Raw genomic sequence first — 22,914 nt, forward strand, 5'->3', positions numbered from 1 at the left:
CAAGTCAAAATCTGTACATTTATTCAAATACTCATACTATAAAATACTACTCATTCACACACATGACACAGCCATATAACCAACATCCTAATTATTGATTAATCTTAATTATTATTATTATTATTATTATTATAAACAAAGACCAATCAGCCAATTTTGAAAAATCAAATGTCAAACAACAAAGAGAAACATATCTAAAATAAAAACTCTATAGTCTAAGACTATTATAATTACATCATGGCAAATAAAAATCATTCACACTCATATTTTGTTTCACTTCTCATTTTTCTTCTATGGCTTTGTTTATACATGATAATCACTTTCACATAATCTCCTTGTTCTTGTTCTTGATTACTTTGCCAACATCAATTTCCCAACAACAACTTAACAAATATGAAGAGTGTCTCAAACCATACACATGTGGTGGTGAATTATCTGTATACTATCCATTTTGGGGACAAAACAGACCAAATTATTGTGGCAGCTACACCAATCAATTCAACCTCAAATGTGATTCTCAAAACACATCTATTCAAATTGCTTCTCAAAATTTCCAAGTCTTACACGTTGATCAACTCGGTTACACCATCAAAATGTTTCGAAAAGGCCTTGTTTATGATAATTGTTCTTCGGCTTTAACCAACACTTCTTTAGACTTGAGGCACTTTCAATATATGCCTAATGTGAGAAACATCACTATTTTATATAACTGTCCTAACGATATCGAGTTTCTAAATGGCACGAAAGCAAGGGTGAACTCGTTTTCGTGCAAGGAAGATAAGAAAAAGCGCGCTTTCTATGCAGATTCTGCATTAGCAGAAGGTATAAAATGTGACGGAGTTCGACTTGAAGTTCAAGTAACACAGGAAGTGGAGATTGGTGGTGGAATTGAAGAGTTGAACAAAGCTTTGAGTAATGGATTTGATGTTAAATATTTTTCAAATTCTCAAGAATGCTTAAAATGTGTTTTCAGTAATGGAACTTGTGGAGGGAATGATAGGTCTCAATTTTCCTGCTATTGTCCTGATGGAACTGAAGGTTTAGATTGTTCTCATCTCCACGGTACGTCCTTTTTCCCTTTTAGACTGTGTTCGGATAAACAACTTAATTAAGCAATTATAACATAAGTGCTTATGTAAGTTATTTTTATAACAAAAGATCAAATAAGTTCAAATTGTTTCCATAAGCTATCCTGAACGACTTAATTATGAAAATAAGCTGAAACATCTGATAAGTTGTTTCCATAAGCTATCTCAAAATTGTGTTCATACTATAATATTTCATATACTGTTTTGATACTTTTTTTTGAACAATTATACTGTTTTGATACTATGTGATGTGTGTGAACATTGTGTATTTTGTTGACTTTGACTATTTTGCTTTGTTCATAAAACATCATCCTTGACTATATCAAAATGGTGGCTTCAATCTTATATAATCACTTTGACCATTATGTACCTAATCTTATATTTTCAAGAAAAATATATTTGTTTAATAACTTGGACTAGAATATTATGATTATCCTCCTTGATTTGGATTGAACTATGGCCTTGAAAATGCTCTCACTCATCTTTACCTTGTGTGAACTGTCACAGACAATGGATGGAATTGGAAAAAGAAGTTTGGTGTAGGTAATAAACTTAATCAATTAACAGCAAAACATACTTATGTTATTTAAGTGCTTATACTAACTGAAAGCAAACTCCAATGATTCCTCATAGGGGTTGCTGTTGCTGCTGTGTCCAGTGCAATTTTTGTAGGCATTGCATTCTACATATATTATGGTAGAAAGAAGAAAAAGAATATTCATGCAGTATCATCTACTAAACTATCTCATAGTATTTCTAGTTCTAGTTCAGAAAATTCTGAGAATGGAAGTAGATATCATGGAGTCCACTTCTTCACCTACAGTGAACTTGAAAAAGCCACAAACAACTTTGATTCTACCACAGCACTAGGAGATGGAGGCTTTGGCACAGTCTATTTTGGTAATAACTCTTAGTCTTGTATAGATAACCAACTTTTTAGTGTTTAAAGCATAAGCACTTATTATATAAGTGCTCATGTATAGTCTAGTCAAATAACGTCAAACTGTTTTCATATAAGTTATTTTCATAAGTTATCCTGAGGTAACATATCATAAGCTTTTTTCCGTTAGATTTTCTAAATAGTTGTACGAGTACTTATGCCAATAAATTAGTTCTAATAATTCGATCCGAGTAGAATTTGTGTACTAATTTGAATGATCACTAACCTAAGTTCCTGCCTTGTGATATTTCTTTGGCTAGGAAAACTGCGAGATGGACGTTTCGTTGCGGTGAAACGCATGAACGAAAACAACTATAGGAGAGTTGAGCAATTTGTGAATGAAGTTGAGATCTTAACCGGCTTACACCATCAAAATCTTGTGTCACTATATGGATGCACTTCACGCCACAGTCGCGAACTTCTACTTGTATATGAATATGTTCCTAATGGAACTGTTGCTGATCACCTTCATGGTAAGAAAGCAAAACCCGGCATGCTACCTTGGCATATCAGAATGAACATTGCAATAGAAACTGCTAGTGCATTGGTATATCTTCACGCCACCGACATCATCCATAGAGATGTGAAAACAACCAACATTCTCCTCGACAATCATTTTAGTGTCAAAGTAGGAGATTTTGGACTTTCGCGTCTATTTCCAATCCATGTCACGCACATTTCAACTGCTCCACAAGGGACTCCTGGTTACGTGGATCCGGAATATCATTTGTACTATCAACTTACTGATAAAAGCGATGTATTTAGCTTCGGAGTTGTGTTGATTGAGCTGATATCGTCTATGCCTGCTGTCGATATCTTGAGGAAAAGGCAAGATATCAATTTGTCTAACATGGCTATTAAGAAGATTCAAAATGGAACATTGCATGAGCTTGTTGACCCTACACTTGGTTTTGAATCAGATTTCAAGATAAGGAAAATGATCAATGCTATGGCAGAGTTAGCATTTCAGTGTTTGCAGAATTCTAAAGATGTTAGACCTTCTATGGTTGAAGTGTTGGAAAGGCTTAAGGATATTCAGAGTGATGGAACATATAAATCTAAACCTGAGGTGTTGGATATCTCAGTAGATGATGATGATATTACTTTGATAAAAAATGAACCACCACCATCATCACCAGATTCAAATACCATTATTTTCCCTGATAGAACATAGTTGAAATTGAATATATTCCTCATAAAGTATTAATTTACATTACATCCTTGTGCATATCACATTTTTGCTTTACATTTCTTCTGCTATAATTATAAATTAAATCTATCATCAAAATTGCAAACTATTTCACTTTTGTTAAAATTAGCAGGCAGGCACCATTCCATGGAATAAAATATGACAAGATTTAATAGTAAGGTTCCGATTTCATAAATTCCGGATTCAAGCCCGCTAGTATCTTTGAAGGGAGAGAAAAGTAAATGTAAGTTTTTCTTTAAGTTTTGGGCAAGTGCTGACATTGGACCACGTCTTAGGCAAGTGCTAACATGGACCATCTGAATGTAGTAGATCAATGTTAAAAAATTATCAGAAATTCTTATAACCGTCGATGATACTCTTAAGAAATAAAAACTCATGACCCTCACATTTTTTATGGCTTAAACAATGACTCAGTTGATGACATTTATCAATTAAGTCATTTTTTATATTATAAAATTTATAAAAACTATTGACCTATAGATCTAAGAGACGACATTTATATTGTTGATATTTTGAATATTTTTATTGAGAATTTTACGTGAGTAATAATAATTTCTCTATTTAGATCAGATCTCATTGTCACCTCACTTAAATTTATTTATATCAACAAAAAAAATACAAGATTTTCCAAATCACTTCACTCACCAATTGTCCAAACCTTATGTGACATGTTCATCAATTATTCAAACCAACACTATAAAATAATAAAACAATAATAACCAAAACAACAAATACATAAAAACCTAGAGTGCTTCTTGAAAAGAGGCATAGCAATAGTAATACAGTTATTATGTCAACTACCCCATGTCTGCCACCACCTTCAATAAAAACTAAATACTCCCAAAGCATGTTAGCCATTAAAAGTGGTTATTTACAAAAGGCCCAATAAAAACTGCAATTAAAATTAAGAAGAATATGACATATCAAAATTTAATGTCATTGAGAATGAACTAGTGTTGCAACACAAATCACTTGTCAACAATTAGATTAACTCCTTTTTGAGTCCCTTCTTCAAAACAATGGGTAAAATTTCCATTGGTCTAGAATAGACAAATTCATTTCTTTTGGATTGGGTAAGAATGCTTGAATTTAAGTCTGAGTTGTCAGTTTCACATCAACATAGATAAACAAACAAGGTGACTTATACCATTAATGTTTTAAAGATTTCAATCGAATACATGGTGTCTAAGTCTCAAATTTGGATTGCATGCAGTCATGACAAATCTGACTATTCAATTAAGATCAGATTATTCAGATTTAAAATAGTCATACATTTCGATTAAAAAAATTTTAATCTAAAACGTCCAATCATAATCGGACGGCCAAATCTATTTTGACCGCATGATTGCATACAATTTTGAGTGCATACAATCCGGTTCCGCAAGTCTCTTCTTGATTCCAATAAAGATTTTTCTTTTAAAAAAATCCCAATAAAGATATATATTTGTTTTTGAAGTAATTAAAGTTATGAGTTATACTCCATATATATAAACCCACTAGACTAGAGAGCAAATGTTCTAATTCTTTTAGCAAAACAAGAATAAAACTCCCGTGTTTGATGGAATAGTAGCATTGCTCATATCTTGGTAAAGCTAAAGCTACTTAATTGATCACTTTCATTTGTTTTATTCTCCTTATCTAGCATCTTATTCTCCCAACCAAATCTTCAAAGAGATTCTAACTAAATATAGTTATAGTTACAAATTTACAATAAACTACTACTATAGTATAAACTAATCCGAAGATACGGTTTCAGTTATTGGATTCCATGTCATAGTTTGGATTAATGATCACAAAATTACTTTATATTATATTACATTTTTTCTTTGAAGGAATTATATTATATTACATATCATCGTAGTGGAGTAAAGGGCATAATATGGCTCATTGATTGGAAAAGGAGTTAATTATGAAGAAAGAGACCCGGTTGCGTTCCGAATTTTTGGAGGCTCTCTGTGCAGAATATGAAAGTGGGTTTTTAATAAATAAAAAAAAAACGTAATTTTTTCTTTATAAATAATCATCATCGATTTAAATTGCAAATAACATAAAAATATAATCATTCTTGTAATTAACATAAAAAAGATTCATAATCTAACAATAACAACAAAAAAGATTCATACTACTGCCGCCGATGATGGTGGCAGGTCGACGTCTGATGGTGGTGGTGGTGGTGAATTAATGGAGTTTTTTAGAATAGAAGGAGAAGTTAGTTTCTTGTTTTGATGTTTTTGATCGTACTAAGTAATTACGGATACGCAGCAGCATATGCTTCTCTTCTCTGCTACTTTTTTTTTTCCTTAATTAGAAAAACGGGTTGGAACTTACAACATGTTCTAACATAAATAATTAATTTTACACCCCTTACCTTACTAATACTACTATTCTATAAAAAAAAATGTGACCATCATTTTTAAGAGACCTTGTGCCACGGCCCATGTCGCACATGGCCTGGGCCGCCCCCGAAAAGACCCACTATAATATATAAATATATAATTATTATAACTTAGAAATTGATATATTGAACTTGGATAGTGACAAATAGATGTCTTAATCAATCAAACTAAGCTCTAAGTGGAGGAGGATTGTTATATAGTGGCGGATAAGGAAAACCGAAAGCATTAATCTTAGAACATTTCATATCCACTAACTCCTTATAAGGAAAGGGCCAAAACAAACATCAATTATGATCAATTAGAGTTGATTAATCTTTGAAAAGAAAATTGATAAAAGGCAAAGTAGCTAGCTTAGATATATAAAGACAAACAAACGTCACTGTTTACAGGTTATATACATCTTATAACAAAGATTTACTCTACAGTACTTAATATAAGAAAGTTTACATTTTTCGTATTAACTTTCATCCAAAAAAGAATTATTTTTATTAGAAATCGAATTCGAATTCTATCTAACGATTCGTCATAGGGGAAGTTTATAACCACTTAAATTCAGTCTAGTAAGTAACCGTTCCTAAAAGGTATGATCATACGGCAAAAAAATGATCATATTATGAAATTTCATAACCTGCCAATAACAAGCTGTTACTTTCTTGCCTGACCACATTTTTCAATCACCTTTCTTATGGTTAATTACGACTTTTTTGATTTACAATGAGCTGAAAATCGAATCCAGTACCTATAACGTACTATCTAAACTCCTCACCACTAGACCAAACCTAGTGACTTAATTACAACCTTCTTAAATTGTCTTCTCACTAAAATTTAATCTGCCATTTTCATTCTTATAACGATCTAGTTGATTAACATATTGAACCAAAATATTGTTTCTATTTAAATCACAACACGTTCTAACATTGAACCTTTACCAATTTTTGTAATAAACAAAAAAGAAATATATTTTATAAAAATTTAGTATTTTTTTTATATTTTTTAATGACAAATATACATAGAGAGATATATAAAATATAAAGGTATTCAATAGATTAAAACAACAAATTAAAAAGAAACAAACTAAAAAAGAAAATCCACCAAGAAAACAAAAACCAAAAAGAAACCAATAACCACTCACCAAGGAAAAAACCCCAAACCAACCACAAAACACCACCGAGTGCAGAGAAGTGGATAATTGAAGGTTTAATCTCATGTCCTGCTATTGGGTCATAAAGGAGCAACTATATAACTGGCCTAAGCTCGAACAAAGGCTTTAGACCTCAAAATTTTAAACAAAAAAAAAAAAATTCAAAATAGTTTAATTTAGTTATAAATATATAATATGACAATTAAATTTTTAATATTTTAGTTTAGTTGGTAAGGTTTTTATTTTACAAGGCTTCATAATAGAATCTGTTTTAGGCCTTTAATCATGTTGAATCGGCTCTGCTATACATATAAGTAAGTTAGACACCACATCTTTATCCAAAGGCTAAAGACATTAGGTTTGTAGGTATTCTCACAAAGTATTCGAGAAATGTTACTCTCATTATATTTTTACTCTCTCTTCTACTCTCACTTTATAGTTTTACTCTTTATCCTCCTCTCAATTTGAGTTGTTCCAATAACATTACTCGTGGTATTCAACCTCCACTTTTTCAAGTAACATGTGACATAACTCGTCTTACATTTGTCACAACAATCTCTCTTTCAAGTTTCAAGTGTGAGACAATAATTTGTATGCTCCCCCTCAAATGGAAGCTTTCTTGTCATCCATATACTTGCATTGTTGTTGCCACTTATTCAACAGGAAATGTGCGGTCTTGATCACCTTTGTCAGAAAGCTAACTTTGAATACAAGAAATCAGTTGAACCCTTCGTCAAACCATTAACACTATACCACAGTTGAATTATTAGAGAAGCTTGATGAATCATTCACATTGAATTTAAGAAATACTTTTTCTCGGTGCGATGATTTGTATTATGATCATTACGTTAGTTACAAAAACAACTAACTGCAGTACTGCACATGATTCTGTCTTTAAAATAACATAATAATTTTGAATGTAACGAAATAATTTGATGGTGACATAATGATATATTTATAAGAGTGTATAGAGGATCCAACTGCTGCATGTTTTAGAGTTATGGCGGGGTATGAAGTGAACAGTATGAATTTGTCATTTTGTCAGGGAACATATGAAATCAAAACCACCTGGCTTTCACGTGGAGGTGGCATAACAAAACATATTACTTTCTTTTTCTGGTTCAAATTAAAGCAAACACATTAATATGTGTATGTAAGTGCTCTTAAAATCATCTGCATGATCATTGAAACGATCGATACGTATAATATGTATATATGTGACAAGTCGAGAACTATCTGTTTCTTTGTGTTTGAATCAATCTATATACCACAATTTTAGATCAAATCAAATACATGGACTTTCTAGCCTCAATTAATTTTCTTTCATATTATATTTAGAATTGCAACATGTGACTATCAATATTTGGTGGCATATATTGTGATTAACCATAAGGATGGATGACAATGTAGGACATGAGTAAGGAACTATAATATCTGCCTCATTTTCTTCCATCAGCCCCTTCAGTTAGTTGAAGGCTGAGCAAGATATATACTAGTATATGTGTGATTTGGCTGGAAAATCACTTAAATTTGTTTAAGGGTTCTTTCAATAATTAGTAAAGATGCATATGGGTTGGTTATATCGCATTTGCAGTATGTGGATGATACATTATTCATCAATGACACACATATATTAAGAATATTCTTTGTATTCAAATTTCTCTAAAAGTAGTGTGATCAGGGTGAATGTAGAGAAGTCGTTTATGTGAATGTGAGAGAAATGTTTTCTTAATCCTAATGTCGGTACAATTCTATTCAAGTATTTTGGCCTCCCTATAGGGCAAATACCTGCAACGTATTTGCCCTATACGATGTAGAATTCGGCCATAGAAGTATGTGATATTGGGATGAAGCATTCCTTCTAAATCAACCCTTAACAATATTTTACCTCTCTTTTCTAAAGATGTCGGTGAGGTTTGGAAGTCTCTTAGGTCAAGTGGTCTAATGTTTATAAGTCAAAGGGGGGAGGACTTTAGGGATTAGAGACTTGAGGCTTTTCAACTTATTCCCAATTGAGAGTCGTATCTTAGTAATTGTTGGCAAGTTTAGTAGGTTGACACAAATCTATGGTCATTTTGGTTGCCACAAACAAGCAATTCAAATAAAAACAAAATTCTACATTTTGAAAAATAAAAAAAAAATAAAAAAAATGATTTGTAGGGTTTAAAAACCGCCACAAATCACCAATGCACCATGCAATGTTCTTAACATATCATGTTCTATTCTAGTGCAAGACCATCAAATATAATTATAGATCGACAATTAGTTTAGCTTAAGTTTTTACCTCGCATTCCTCAAAAAGAAATTCATATGTTGAGATGAATTGTACTCACACCTTCAACCTTGCAAGCCTTGTCGTTGTCGTGGCAAAAAAACTCCACATTCTTGCAACCCTAAAAGCCTCAAAATTACTATTTTTATTGGACTCCTATGATAAGAGCATCATATATATGTCCATAACCCATCTCTTCTCCATTTCAAAACTAGTCACCACATTTCACCCACACTCTCATGCATGCCTCTCAATCTCATCCGCGACTAGGGTTTGGGAATAGGCCATGCAGCTTACAGGCGCCTTCGATCTGGCCTGTTTAAGTCTGTCCTGGCCTGTTTATTAAAATTGCTAGGCTCAGATTTTGAAAAGAGTATATTTACATAAATAGGTCAGGCTCGGGCTTTTTAAAAAGCCTACAAAGCCTGATAGACCGGCTTGTTTATATTTAATAATTATTATTTATATAATATTATTATTAATATAATAATTGTATTATGGCATACTTAATAGACTTTGTCGTAATCGTATTTGTTATTTTATTAGCTTTTAATTCTTGTGTTAATCATTTTATTATAGTTTTTTCTTAATGTTGTAGAAATTATAAAAATTTAAATGTGAAATAGGCTTTAAGATGTTTAGCCTATTTAAAAAAACTATATAGATGCATTTATGAAACACATGCTTTTAAATAGGCCATAAGGTCAGGCCAGACCAAAAAAATTGAATTTGATAGGTCGTAGGCCAGACTTAGACTTGAAGAAAAATCGTAGGCCAGACTCAAGCCTGTCAAAGCTTGGCCTATTCCCAATCCTATCCGCGACAGATATAAGAGGTCTCCAATCAATCAGACCTACGAAGACCCAACTAAACCAAATTTCTAGTGCCCCATGTTTTCTATCAAGCGTCTAGCATTTGAGGCAGTCCTAAAACCAAATTATTATTTTTTTACGGGAAACCAAATTTCTTCTAAGTCATAGAACAACATTACTATTCATATAAAATATTTTTATTACTGTAAGTATATAGTTAACTTATGATAAAATTTAACCCGCATTTTTTGTCGTTTACAATCATATATCCCTTTGCCAAAACACATGTACAATTTGTGGTCCAGCCATGCAAAGATAGCTAGATATAGAAAAGCAACACAAACTTAATTAGTTGTGGGTCGGAATTCAAATATTATCTTTCAATTATTCGATCACACTCACTAGTTAGTTGGATCATATGGAAGGTACTTCTACTTTTTCTATAATGATCAGTCAACAACTAACAAAAATATATCTATCGTACGTTGGCATGCATTTGGATTCAAAGGGTGCAGCCAACAATCATTAAACTCAATACATAGAGTACACAACAAAATTAAAATTAAATTATTTATATTATATTATATTATATTATATTAAATGCCATATGACAAATTAAATAACCATATAATATATGGCAGACAGGAGTAGCTTTTTTCTTTTTTCTTATGGAATATGTGGACATTAACAATATATATCATATATGTGGACAAAATAAGCAACAAAGTAGTATTACTGAGGTCCACATGATGAAGTTAACTTTTACAAATTACTGCTAGATGAAAGTCAAAAGGAAAAAAGCCTGCATGTGTTAATTAATTTAAAGTTTGAGTACTCCAAAAATATTCAATGCTTTAGACAATGCAGCCTGTACCTATAGATTTATGTATCAAACTAAAATAAATGTTTATATAATACTGTATATATTTAAAGTTTTCTTTACAAAATTTAATACAATGAAAATGTTAAACAGCACCCCCGGAGCACCGGTTAAACATATTAAAATAGAAATTTTGTCTCAAAATATGTACATTCAAAGACTCAAAAGTATAAAAAAAATGTCTTTTCAATATAAATGTGATTGTTTATTTCCTTTTTTTATATGCTTAACAAGTGCCCCAGGAGCACTGTTTAGCATAACCCTTAAAACAATATTCTTGAATCTCAGCTATTTATTTTGGATCCAACGGATCAAATTAACTTATTTACAAAATTATTAGAAATACTAGTGAGTGTGGTGAGCACTTGTCAATATTTTTTATATTGAATGAATTCATAGTGAGGTGATCGATATTGCATATAATAGGTAGAGGTTGAGGTTTGATTCCAACTCTGATACACTCACTTATCGTTTTATCCAATTCACCTTAAAAAGTAAAATTTTAACTGTTACATTATTTGACAAGAAAATGACTTAACTTAAAAAGAAAAACTAAAACTGAATTTAAAACTCAAAACAAAAACTAGTTTTGATTTTTTAAAATTTCAAAACAGAAAATCACCCTGAACGATACCGTTGAAAACTTTGGTGTTCATGTACAAGGCTCAAACAGTAAGATTATATTATAAATACAAAAATTCTGTTGACAAGAACATTATTTATTATTTTAATGAAGTAACTTGCATGTTGGAGTGACCATTATTGGATAAAACTGTTGGCTCATCTTGAGTATGCTAACATGTCTCACTTCAATGAACAATTGTTTGATGATAAGCAAATAGAAGTTTATACTAGTTTAATAGTGCAACTCTATTGATGCCACAACAAAAAAGGGAAAAGAATCAGAAATAAAAAGTGCTATATGCAGTGCACAATTGGGAAAAAGATGGGGGAGTTATGGGAGTCCATATATGACTATGATCAAAATGGATGGGTCAACAAATGGTAAAGAAAAATATCTTCTATAGTTCATACTTTTTTTTAATAAAATCTATACAGTTCATACATCTTTCTTTTCTTTCTTTCTTTTTATCAAGTTCATCATACTTTTTATGATAGAAAAATTATAGTATATGTAAATGTAGTAATCAATTAGGATAAAAAAAAATCAAATTCAATTTTATTGGTTAGATGGTTGAAACCACTTAATGCAGAACTGACACTTAGACTGTTCAGTAGGCCGGATACCGTGGTAAAAATAAAATAAAACAACAACTCAATTGATACCACCGTAGAAGATAATTCATCTTATGTGTTTCACAATTTTTTTGGCAAAATTTTTTTTTGTACAATTATTTCAAGAAAAATTAATTACCTCTAACCAATGTAAACTTCACACCTATAAATTAGGTCTTCACTCTTGGATCGAATATTACTTTTTCATATATTCTTTTCGGGTTTGACAAAGATTCTTTCATAAGGAGTTTGTTTATGTCACTAAACATGATAGCTTAACCATGCTTCTAGCTCTATCTCTAAAAGGAATTCTTAAACCGGTCATGCCAGACAAGTACTGGTTTAAGTTCCGTCATTCCCCTCTCCCTCTTGCTATGAATTTTTTAGGAAGAGAAGATTAGTGTCACGGTTTAAACAAAGAATAATTCAGATTAATGTCTGTATTTTTAAACTAGAGCACAAATACTTGGAATTAACCTCATATGATGAGAATAAAAGTGTGAAAAAGTTGTGGGATACCCCCATTATTTATTTTTTTATAAGGTGGGATACCACCATATTGTCTTGTTATTTTAGTCTTTCCTAAATTATTTATATAATCAAATATGATTGTTCTTTTTTTGCTTGTATTAAATTTTAATACTAAAAATTGTGTAAAATTATTATTAACCACAGTAATATTTTTATAAATTTTTGTCTCACGTTTCTAATTTAGTAGGAGACTGTTGCGTCTTTATTGTAAGTGTTGGCAAAGATGAAGTGGGGACTGCTTTTTCTTACTGTCTCTGTTTCGTCCGTCCTTTTTTCTGATAACAACAACAATCCCACGGACACAATCACAATTAAATCAACCACACAACACAAACCACTCACTCACTAATCTCGTAGTTAACTTTTTTTTTTAGACAGAACGAAATGACAGAGTTATTATAAATTAACATACAATAAATGGAACAGTTGGAGTTTTAATTCCAGTCAAAACACGACGTGGCTTAAGAATTTCGATAATTTTAACCATTTGAGCTAATTAACTCCCCTTTTTATAAAATGATCGTTGAATCAATATTGAACGATGTACCATTCATTTGATTCTGCTGCGCTTTTATTAAATTCTAATAAAAATTCACTTTGACGTAAAATCTACGTATTCTGGCTTCTCTGTTTATTCCGTGCAATGATTTTGGGATGTGGAAGAGTGAAGTTGTAAGCAGATGATATTTTAATTTTTGCTAAAAAAATGAATCATAAATTGAAATTTGACCAATTTAATCTCGATGATAGTCATCAAGTGTTGACCGTGTGAACGAGTAGAATTGTTGGACAGAGCGTGTAAAAACAAAAACAACAAGTTGTACGTCAATTAAATAATAGACTAATGGATCGAGAGCGAACTCATATTTTCAATGTCTTAAAATTTTAGATTGAAAATACGGTGTCTCGATCTCTTACCTGTAGACGTCGACTAATAGCTCATTATTGTTCTCGGCGCGTACTCAAACAACATCAAATTAACTGAAACTCTAGTGAAACAAAAACAAGTCTCATCATCTGTATATGTTTTGTTGTGTTATGTAATTATGTTATCTGACAACCCTACCACTACCAATACCATCCCTCTTCTGCTTTCCCATAAGTCTCTTTTTATGTAATCTTATCATCTCCTTTTTAAGTATCAAATTCAACTCACTCATTCATTCTCTTCTTTATCATAATAACTACTACTACAACAAAAAGCTTCCTACCATACCAGTCTGTTCTTGCTGATTAATTCTCATACCAGACACTACTACTTTAGCTTAGTTGCTTATATCATATCACTTCATAACTCTGTCTTCAGATTCTTTCCTATTGTGTTAATTTGCTTATGTAAGTTCTACTTTTCATGACCTTAACATTTTTTTTATTTACACTTTCTTCCATGCATTTCTTCTCCTTACTATGCTTTACTCTTTATGGTTTGCTTTTTTTGTTTCCAACTTTTTTCTTTCTTTCTTTCTGTAATTGGTTGTGTGCTGCTCTTCTTCTTCTTTTATTATGTTTTGGATGTTTCTTGAAGCTCTACTTTACCTTGCAAGTATAATTCTCTTGCTTTTTATAATATTTTTTAATTATATCAACATGAATTAAATTTCCTAAAAAAAGATAAGATAATCAAGTTTCCTTGTTTTGAGTATTGGGATTTAGATCTAATTGTGAGTATTAATAGGGAGTCTAATTTGATGTTAACAGCATAAAAAAAATCATTTTAAATAATTATTCAACTTCTTAATCCAATAACCAATCCAAGGCATAACTATAAGTACCTTCTTGAGTTTGAGTGCTTTCCATATTTCAATTATATGTTTGATTTCTTTATTTAGGAGTGTGGTTAGTTAGTCCACTGCAAGAAATCAATTGATGAATGATGTTGCAAGCATAGAAGTGTTAATGTTCTCAAACTTATGGGGTGACAATAACTTCTACTCCCCATCTGAAGCCTTTTTGTCTCGGTATATAAATAAGGGTTAAATATGATTTTCGTTCCTGCGATAAGCATGCCAATATTCTCTTTTGCATAATTTAATGAAACCAAAGAAATCAGATTGAATTTAAATGTGTGAAGTCTCTCCATCCCCCTTTCAATTTGCTTACTTTTCTAATTCCCTTGCCGCGGATGCATTAATCGATCGACACGAATTCGTTTAAGGACCAAATCTAATTTGTTACAACTTTAAGTTTCTATTTCCTTCATTGGTAAGACAGATTACTACTGATGTGATAGTTTGAGGTCCATTTCCTCTTTTGGCAAAACAAAATGTAACTTTAGGCCTTCCTTATACAGTTTAGTTGTACTTGTTGACATTGAGTAACCTTTACATAGCATTTAATGTATTATTTCATCATAATGTAGGTGACAATATCATGATAAGCTAATCAAAGTGTCACATTTGATTTGATCTATCCAAATTGCCTTCTAGAAAAGAAGTTATAGCTCATAGAAGATTCATACAAATGATGACTCCAAACTTGAACTTGGAACCTGAAAATCAGTCAGAAGCACCTAATGATCATCTAGATTCTTCTATGACCCTTGATTTGACACTCAATTTCAGTTCTAGTGACAGCGAGTTAAAGGGTTCAAGTGATGCTAGCAGCGAAGTAGGAGCTGGCGAAGATCAAGCTGCGCCTAATATAACTCCAAGGGTTTTCTCTTGTAATTATTGCAAGAGGAAGTTCTTTAGCTCGCAAGCGTTAGGAGGTCATCAGAATGCTCACAAAAGGGAGAGAACGATGGCTAAACGCGCGATGAGAATGGGTATGTTCACTGAGCGGTATACAAGCCTAGCATCTCTTCCTCTTCATGGTTCACCTTTTCGGTCCCTTGGTGTTGAAGCTCATTCTGCAATGCATCAAAGAAGTCATGTGCAACCATCATCATCAATGAGGGCTCCTGATATGAGAGCTTCTGCAAAATTTGATAGGAACCATTTCGGATCGTTGGTTTACGTGGAAGACGATGATGTAGGATTCTTTTGGCCCGGAAGTTTCAGACAGGTGGATCAGGGAGGTGGTATTAATATAGGGCATCCTCAAACTTCAAATTCTAGTTTTACTCCGATGGAACCTCCCCGGCCACAAGCATCTGCATCTCCTGATCTCACATTAAAGTTATAAGATTTGAGAGATGATACAAACACAGGTAAACCCTTTCTATGAGGTGTCAGCTCAGTGGTATCAGTTTGACTATATAACCTCAAGGGACGGAGTTCAAATACTATCAGAAAGTCGGAAACAGTTGTAAAATGACCATTAGGCAGACCCTTCACAAAATAACGAGTTTCGGTGGTTGTAAGAAGCCAAAATTTCTCAATCACTCATTTATTAATATTTGCTGTGATGGGTTTATGGATTTATGAAGGTTTTGCCTTATGCTTGTATCATTTATCTTAAGATTATTTGTCTATGATATCGTTCTATTTTAGATATGAAATTATTAATTAATAGGGCTTGCATTTGTATGTATAGTGAGATGAGATTGAAATGTGTATTTCCAATGGCAATTTTAGCTTTTTATTTTAACTTCACTATTAATGTTTTCTTCTAATTTGTAATTTCTTTTGAAGTGATTTCGTCGTCTGAGTACGGCATTATGTTGTTCGTCGTGTGAGTGTGGCGTTGTATTGTTTGTCGTTTTTTTGTTTGATTTTTTATCTTGTTGCGGTGTTCGTTTAATTCATATTGAAAGATCAACATCAATTGCAGATTCAATCAATGATTTGACAGATTCGAAAGTATGGATATTCCGGTCACTTTGATTTTATCATATTATTTGTAAACATTTTGCCGTTGTATGCTATTAACTCAGATGATGTAAGTTTGTTTGCAGATTCATCATTTTCATTTTTGGCGATGTTGAATTTGTATTTACATCTGATATACTCTATCAATTTTTGAAAAGAATGAATATCATTATTTTTAGTAAAAAGTTTTTTTTTGGGAAAACAGGTTCTATGTTTTATGTTTAAAATAAATGTATCTATGAAATTTTATATATAGAATCATTATAATAGTCTCACCTCAGAAATGCTAATTATGCTGCTACCAAATCAAGTCCTAGTGGTCCTAGGTTCATTTTTCATCCATGTTTATCTAGTGAACTCCAACAAAAAAAAATTGGCAAAGACTCTTCAATGTTTGAAAGGGTGCCAATGAATCTATGGACCATATGGTGGAAGATGCACATGTGACTATGAATCTATGTAAAGTTTGTTAACTATTGCATTAAAAGGTAAAGGAGTGACAGTGTATATAAGCATACAAAAACATTAAAACATAACCACACATAGCATGTTTTTGCTCCAACATCCTGACTGTGTGATTAAGACATGTGATCCATCGGGCGTTTATGTTCTAATCTACATTAAGATTAGGATTAGATGACAAACAACTTATTTAACAGAAAATGCAATGTAGATGCGACCTTTAACACGTTAGCATAAAGGTTAGGTAGTGAAGGCGTTTTATTCATGTTCTCGCGTGCTCTTAATGTAAAAGAAGGAGAGGGAGGGCCGGGGCGTGTGGTTTGCTACTTGTTTTGAATTTGGCGTGAGACCTTAGAGTTTTCAAAGTGATTTTTGAGCTTGATTCGAAACACGTAGTTGATGTTATGGCTACCTTAGTTCCTTAATCAAATTTTGTATCCATTATTTATTATTGTAGGTTGAAAATATATAGCCACTTAAACTTTGTGCTTAAATTTACTAAATAACAAACAACAACAAAATATGATTATTCATGCTTTAATATAACGGTAACATTTAGAACTAGTTACCATCTTTATATTTAATGTATTCAATGTTGATTTTTTATATTCCAATGCAAATTAGTATGGAGTAATATTAATTCGATCCCCCCACAATTGAGATTATTAGGGGCTAGAACTACTTTATGTCATAACTGACCCCTGAATCAAATTAGGCGGTCCAGTGAGCCGGATACTTGTGGCGAAAATTAAAAAAATTATATAGTAATATGAATGAGGGATATATTTAGAAAACGAGTAATAATTGCATCTAAAAATTTGTAGAATGTTTTATTTTTAGGAACAAACATTTTTTGTCAAAGGTTTATAATTAAGGATGGAGGGAGTAAGTCTATTCATAGTTTGATCCATGACATGTTTACAATTGACACACTCGCATTCTACGTTACAAGGGGATAAAATTGAAAGGCTAGAGGGCGCGTGCAAGATTTGAGGGCTTGAAAAGAAAAAATATTTTATCTTTGATGTCTGAGAAGCCTGATTTAACTTATTTCCTGTCTGGGCCTTTGGACTATCAGTATAGGGGATGATACTTTTCGCACCCCCATCATTTCTTAAAAAGCTTGTGTAGGTTTTTGTTTTTTCAACTTTACCTTTATATGGGATTGATAGGAAATTATAACACCAGACGGGTTTGGATATATGGTCTTGAATTCTTGATGTATAATTTAAAACTCCAGGTTATTCACAATAAATCATCGTTAAATTTACTATTGAAAATATATTAAGCATTGAATACCAAAAAAAAATATATTACCTCCGTTCTTAATTATAAGACTCTGTTTGACCACTGCACGTACGCTAATGCACAATTTTGATCACTAATATCTTTAATTGTCTATTAGTAAAAATTATAAAAATTTAATATTTTGAAAATACTCATCAAAACAAATTGAACAAAATCTTATATGTTAATATTTATATTTATATATTATTAAAAAAATACGGTCAAAACAAGGTAAATGAATAGTACATTTTTGTCAAACAGGGTCTTATAATTAGGGACGGAGCCACGGAGGTAGTACTAACTACTACATTTTTTTCAAGGTAAATGAATTTGAATATCTTAAACCAGTTTTCAAATTTGAGCTTTGTGTTTTGTCAAATATATATTGAGCTTTGTGAATGAGAAAAAATTTGGATGACGGAGAAGTTGCACTCAACCAAACTTTATAATAAAGAGATCAGCAAAGCCAATAGATAGTTTGCACTATCTAATCAGAAATTATTTTTAAGCAATTTTCGTGATTCATAATATAAAACTTCTGTAAGAATTAAACTACTAAACATTAAATTCATATACATGCTCAACATATTATGACATATATTTTAGTGCGGAAACAAAATAGTCATGGAAGCATGTATAAAATCATATATAGGATCGACAAGATGATCTTTAGGAATACCTTGATTCATAGTGAAAAGTCATTTGCAGTGATCCTGGAAAACAAAAAGATGGCGGCTGGGTTGGTTCTTCCTCAACCGGTACCATAATGCTTTTAGTCTCTTCAGATGAGGAGAAGAGAGTGTTTTGCGTATGTACGGTGTATTGGGGACCGTAGCCTTATATAGGGTGATGACCCATTAGAGTTCTCATTATCCTAAAATGAGTCATCCCGACATCCACTCATTTGAGCTCATATCTAACTAATTAAATAATTAATTAATTCCAAATAGAAATTTATTAGCTTTTTAACTTTATTTGATCACTTAATCAATTTAAACTCTTAATTGATAAATAGCTAATATAATTAACATAAATATATATGCTCACATAATAATTATTGGAATATAATAATTAAATAATATAAAATATTCCAACAACTTCATATCTGGTGGTGGTTTAAAACTAAATTCAAATTATTTGATTGTAGTATTTATACGTGGTACATGAACCCTTTAATTTGTTTGGGGCAGCTATACGTCAAGTGTTTTTGTTTTAGCCACAATAGCAATGTGTTTTTGTAGTTTCACTTTGTAATTTGGCTTGTTGACTGGACTTTTCATTGTGCACATTTTGTGCTAATGTTGAGTGTTTATTAATATATTTGGCTCTTTGATTGATTAAAAAATAATATAGATAGTTTGCACTATTAATTAACATGGTTAAAAAAAATACATCGCATTGACAATTTGGTTAATTTATTTTGTAACTATATTATTGGTGTGAGTATTCACTGATTTTATTGTTGACTCTTGTTGATAGAATATTTGACTTGAGTTTCTTTGGATTGTTTTGTTTTTTAGTTTATGTAAAATAATTTATGGAATTAAATAAGTTTTATGTATTATTTATAAGCTTGTTAAGTTAGTTTATGATGAAAATACAATTTTCGTTAGCGATAACTTATGAACTAACATCAAGTCAAAAAAACTTATAAATGAAGATAAAACTTTATTTATTTATATAAGTTATTTTTCATAACCTCGATCATAAATATATCAATCTAAACGAGCTCAGTGCAATATAATGTTTTTCTTCCACAACACTCAAACTCAATTTTGGTCGATTTAATCTAACTTAACTACAAAATAGTTACGGAAGGACTGTATTTAACAATTATTAATCTATAATTCCTTACTAACGATCAAATTCTTAACTACCGTAAAGTCTCCTATATATTACATGTACAAAATTTACAAATCCTTTTTTATCCTTTTCTTCTTCCAAATTTCACCTCTATTTAGAAAAATGGATGAAGACTGTGATGGAGCCTATTAGTTATCGGGTGGATTAAGCTTAACTGTGATGGAGCCTACAAGGATTCTTTGGGTTTAGCTGGTTGTGGTGGACTCTTTCGAAATTCATATGACAGATGGATTAAAGGATACTCGAGCAAAATAGGAACTTGTGGGGAATGTACTTGGAAATCAACTTGGTTGGAGACAAGATTTCTGCCATCTTCAGGTGGAAAGTGACTCAAAAAGTCTGGTTGATATGATCACGGGGAAAGTTAAATTCAATGGTAATCCGCCTACCTTGGTGCGTCGTATACAAGAGCTTTTAAAGTTGAATTGGCAGGTGCAATTCAATCATACTTGGCGAGAGGGAAATAGAAGTGCTGATTGGCTAGCTAATTTTAGCTTTTCTCTGAATTCTTTTAATATCCATGTTATGGAGACTCCTCCAAATGAGGTTTCGAGTCTTCTTTTTGATGATTTTTCTGGGACTTGCATGTCTAGAAATTTTCATATAACTCTATAGTTCTTTTCTTTTTGGGCGTTAGCCCTCTTTTACTAAAAAAAGAAAAGAAAAATGGATGAAAAATTAAATGAGTGAGCATTGATTACACAATCATGTGATTGACTTTTTGTTTGATGTACTTGAATGTAGTCAAGTCACGTATTTTGGCATGCTTACAAAAAAACGTGTTAGAGAATAGAGATAGATAGAGAGAGTTGGACAACATGTTGACTTTGAATGAGGGAAGGAACTAACATGCTAGTTTCCATTCATGCATATCAAAAACCAGCCGGCTTTTTCCTTGATGATGATGATAACACAATCAATGAGACTAAGCATTTGAATTAGGTTATTTTTAATTTATGTAAATATATAAATTTTGATGTTCTTTTTATTAAATGATTTAATTGTTAGAAATTTCATCTTTAAAATGAATAAATGGGTTTCCCCAAAAAATAAATGAACAAGTGGATGTTTGGGGTTCGAACCTCGGCTTACACTATCTGAGATATGCTCACACGGAGACAAATAGGTTTTTATGTTAATTAGTGAATGGTGAGACTTGCACCGCCTCTTAATAATTTGAGAGTATTTATCGAACAAAACAATGAGAACAAGCCACATAAATAGATTTGCATATGGTATCCACAACAAATTTTTATTTTACGGGAATATGGCTTGTTCTCGTTGATTGTTAGAAAAATACCTCTAAATTATTTTGGAGTTGTGTAAAAAAATCTAATTTATAAATTCTCGTTAATAAAAATTATATTTTCATAAACTACCTTATTAATGAACTTATGAATAATACATAAAAATTTATGTATTTGCATAAACTCAAAAATAAATTAATTTAAAACGGGTCAAAACTCAATAAGATGCTCTTTTTTGGAGAAAGGGTGTTTTCTTTATAATTTAGCCTTTTTGAATATCGTAAATGCCAGAAATCGACTGGTATATAGAGGCGTAAAACTATGTATTTAGAGAGATCTTTAAAAAATATATGAGATTATAAAAAGAGTTTTTCTATTGTGTGCAAATTTGTATATGTTAAGAAATTCAAAATAATAAGTTTTTATATTGTTAAAAAAAAATAGTAAGTTGTCATTGAAACTTGTGCATTTTATATTAAATGCATAACTTTTTAATAAATAATTGTTGTTTTTTAACAAAAAAAATTACTACTTTTAGTTGTTGTAATATATGTACAAATTTAGGGAATGAATCTTGATCAAGGAAGATTAATTGAGAACTCTTATACATCTAGGGATGGTAGGAAAACTCAAACCCGCGAGCCCACCCAAACTCAAACCCGAGTTAACTGGGTTTGGGTTCGGGTGATTGAAAACACACCCGATTAAATGTTAAATTACCTAATTACCCCTATGTTGAAGACTGTGTTGTTATTGTGTTGTCATTTGCGAACTATGTTATTACTCTATTGACAATTGCAAACTATGTTACCAAACTATGCTACATTTTACATTTTATCAAACAGAATTCGGGTCGGGTTTGGATAGATAATTAATTATGTGTGTTCTTGTTGCGGGTTTGGGTGGAAAAACCCCAACCCAACGGGTGTGTGTGTGTTGATTTTATTTTGCCACCCAAACAACCTTTGGATTTGGGTTCGAGTTCGGGTGATGATTTCGGATGTGGGTTTAGAAAGTGTAAAACCTGCATCCGGCCCTATCCGTTACCATCCTAATGCATCCTAAACAACTATAAGCTAGACAAATTCTTATTTGGCTGATGTATTTTTAATAAAGTTTTTCAGCTTAGGGCTTAGGCCGATTTTATTCACAAAAAAAAAAAAAAAACAATTAAGCTGGGAAAATATATACAACTAATTTATCATATTCCAACTTATAAGCTGGGAAAATATATACGACTAATTTATCATATTATATATTTATACTATGTTGAATTATTATTTTTTTGGCTTTCACCACCAATTTATGCAGATTTGGAGTCAGTTCTGGCATCATGTTTTAGCTCCCTCTCAATCGATGTTACGAGAATCGAATCGTGATTCTCCCTACCAAATTCAACGTCAAACCCAATAACAGATTGATTGAGTGGTCTTCCTGAAAATGTAATGATTATAGCAAATTGATTGCATAAATATATTTTTTTCATTATCAATGTTAAATTAATTAAATTTTTAAATTCTAAGATACTAATTTAGCTGCTTAAAAGAAAATTATGCTAACTCCTTATTAGTCAACTCTAATGATGTTTGTGAAATGAGATATTCTCTCCTCCTATAATGAACTGTTCATACTTTGGTAGAATAGAAAATGAAAACTAACCAATATGGTATTTAAAATTAAAAAATAAAAAAAAATGAAAAATGTAAAGAAAGAAGCAACGCAGAAGATGAGGTTGGCATAAAAGAAGAAAAAGTCATGCTTCTTGTTGCCGTTACTTACACTTACACCCGTGACTGTGAC

The 22,914-nt window shown here is 31.5% G+C and overlaps 2 protein-coding genes across 2 annotated transcripts; both read left to right on the forward strand.

Moving 5' to 3' along the window:
* Nucleotides 1-222: 222 nt before the first annotated feature.
* Nucleotides 223-3,396, forward strand: LOC123919080 (LEAF RUST 10 DISEASE-RESISTANCE LOCUS RECEPTOR-LIKE PROTEIN KINASE-like 1.2). Its single transcript, XM_045971303.1, has 4 exons — nt 223-1,062; nt 1,596-1,631; nt 1,722-1,988; nt 2,289-3,396. The coding sequence occupies exons 1-4, from the start codon at nt 294-296 to the stop codon at nt 3,200-3,202; spliced, it is 1,986 nt and encodes a 661-aa protein (XP_045827259.1). The 5' UTR covers nt 223-293; the 3' UTR covers nt 3,203-3,396.
* A 10,083-nt stretch (nt 3,397-13,479) lies between these two features.
* Nucleotides 13,480-16,039, forward strand: LOC123916618 (zinc finger protein 4-like). Its single transcript, XM_045968124.1, has 2 exons — nt 13,480-13,841; nt 14,866-16,039. The coding sequence occupies exon 2, from the start codon at nt 14,967-14,969 to the stop codon at nt 15,627-15,629; it is 663 nt and encodes a 220-aa protein (XP_045824080.1). The 5' UTR covers nt 13,480-13,841; nt 14,866-14,966; the 3' UTR covers nt 15,630-16,039.
* The last annotated feature ends 6,875 nt before the right edge of the window (nt 16,040-22,914 follow it).

This window comes from Trifolium pratense, linkage group LG3 (assembly GCF_020283565.1).
Source record: "Trifolium pratense cultivar HEN17-A07 linkage group LG3, ARS_RC_1.1, whole genome shotgun sequence".
Classification (NCBI taxonomy): Eukaryota; Viridiplantae; Streptophyta; class Magnoliopsida; order Fabales; family Fabaceae; genus Trifolium; species Trifolium pratense.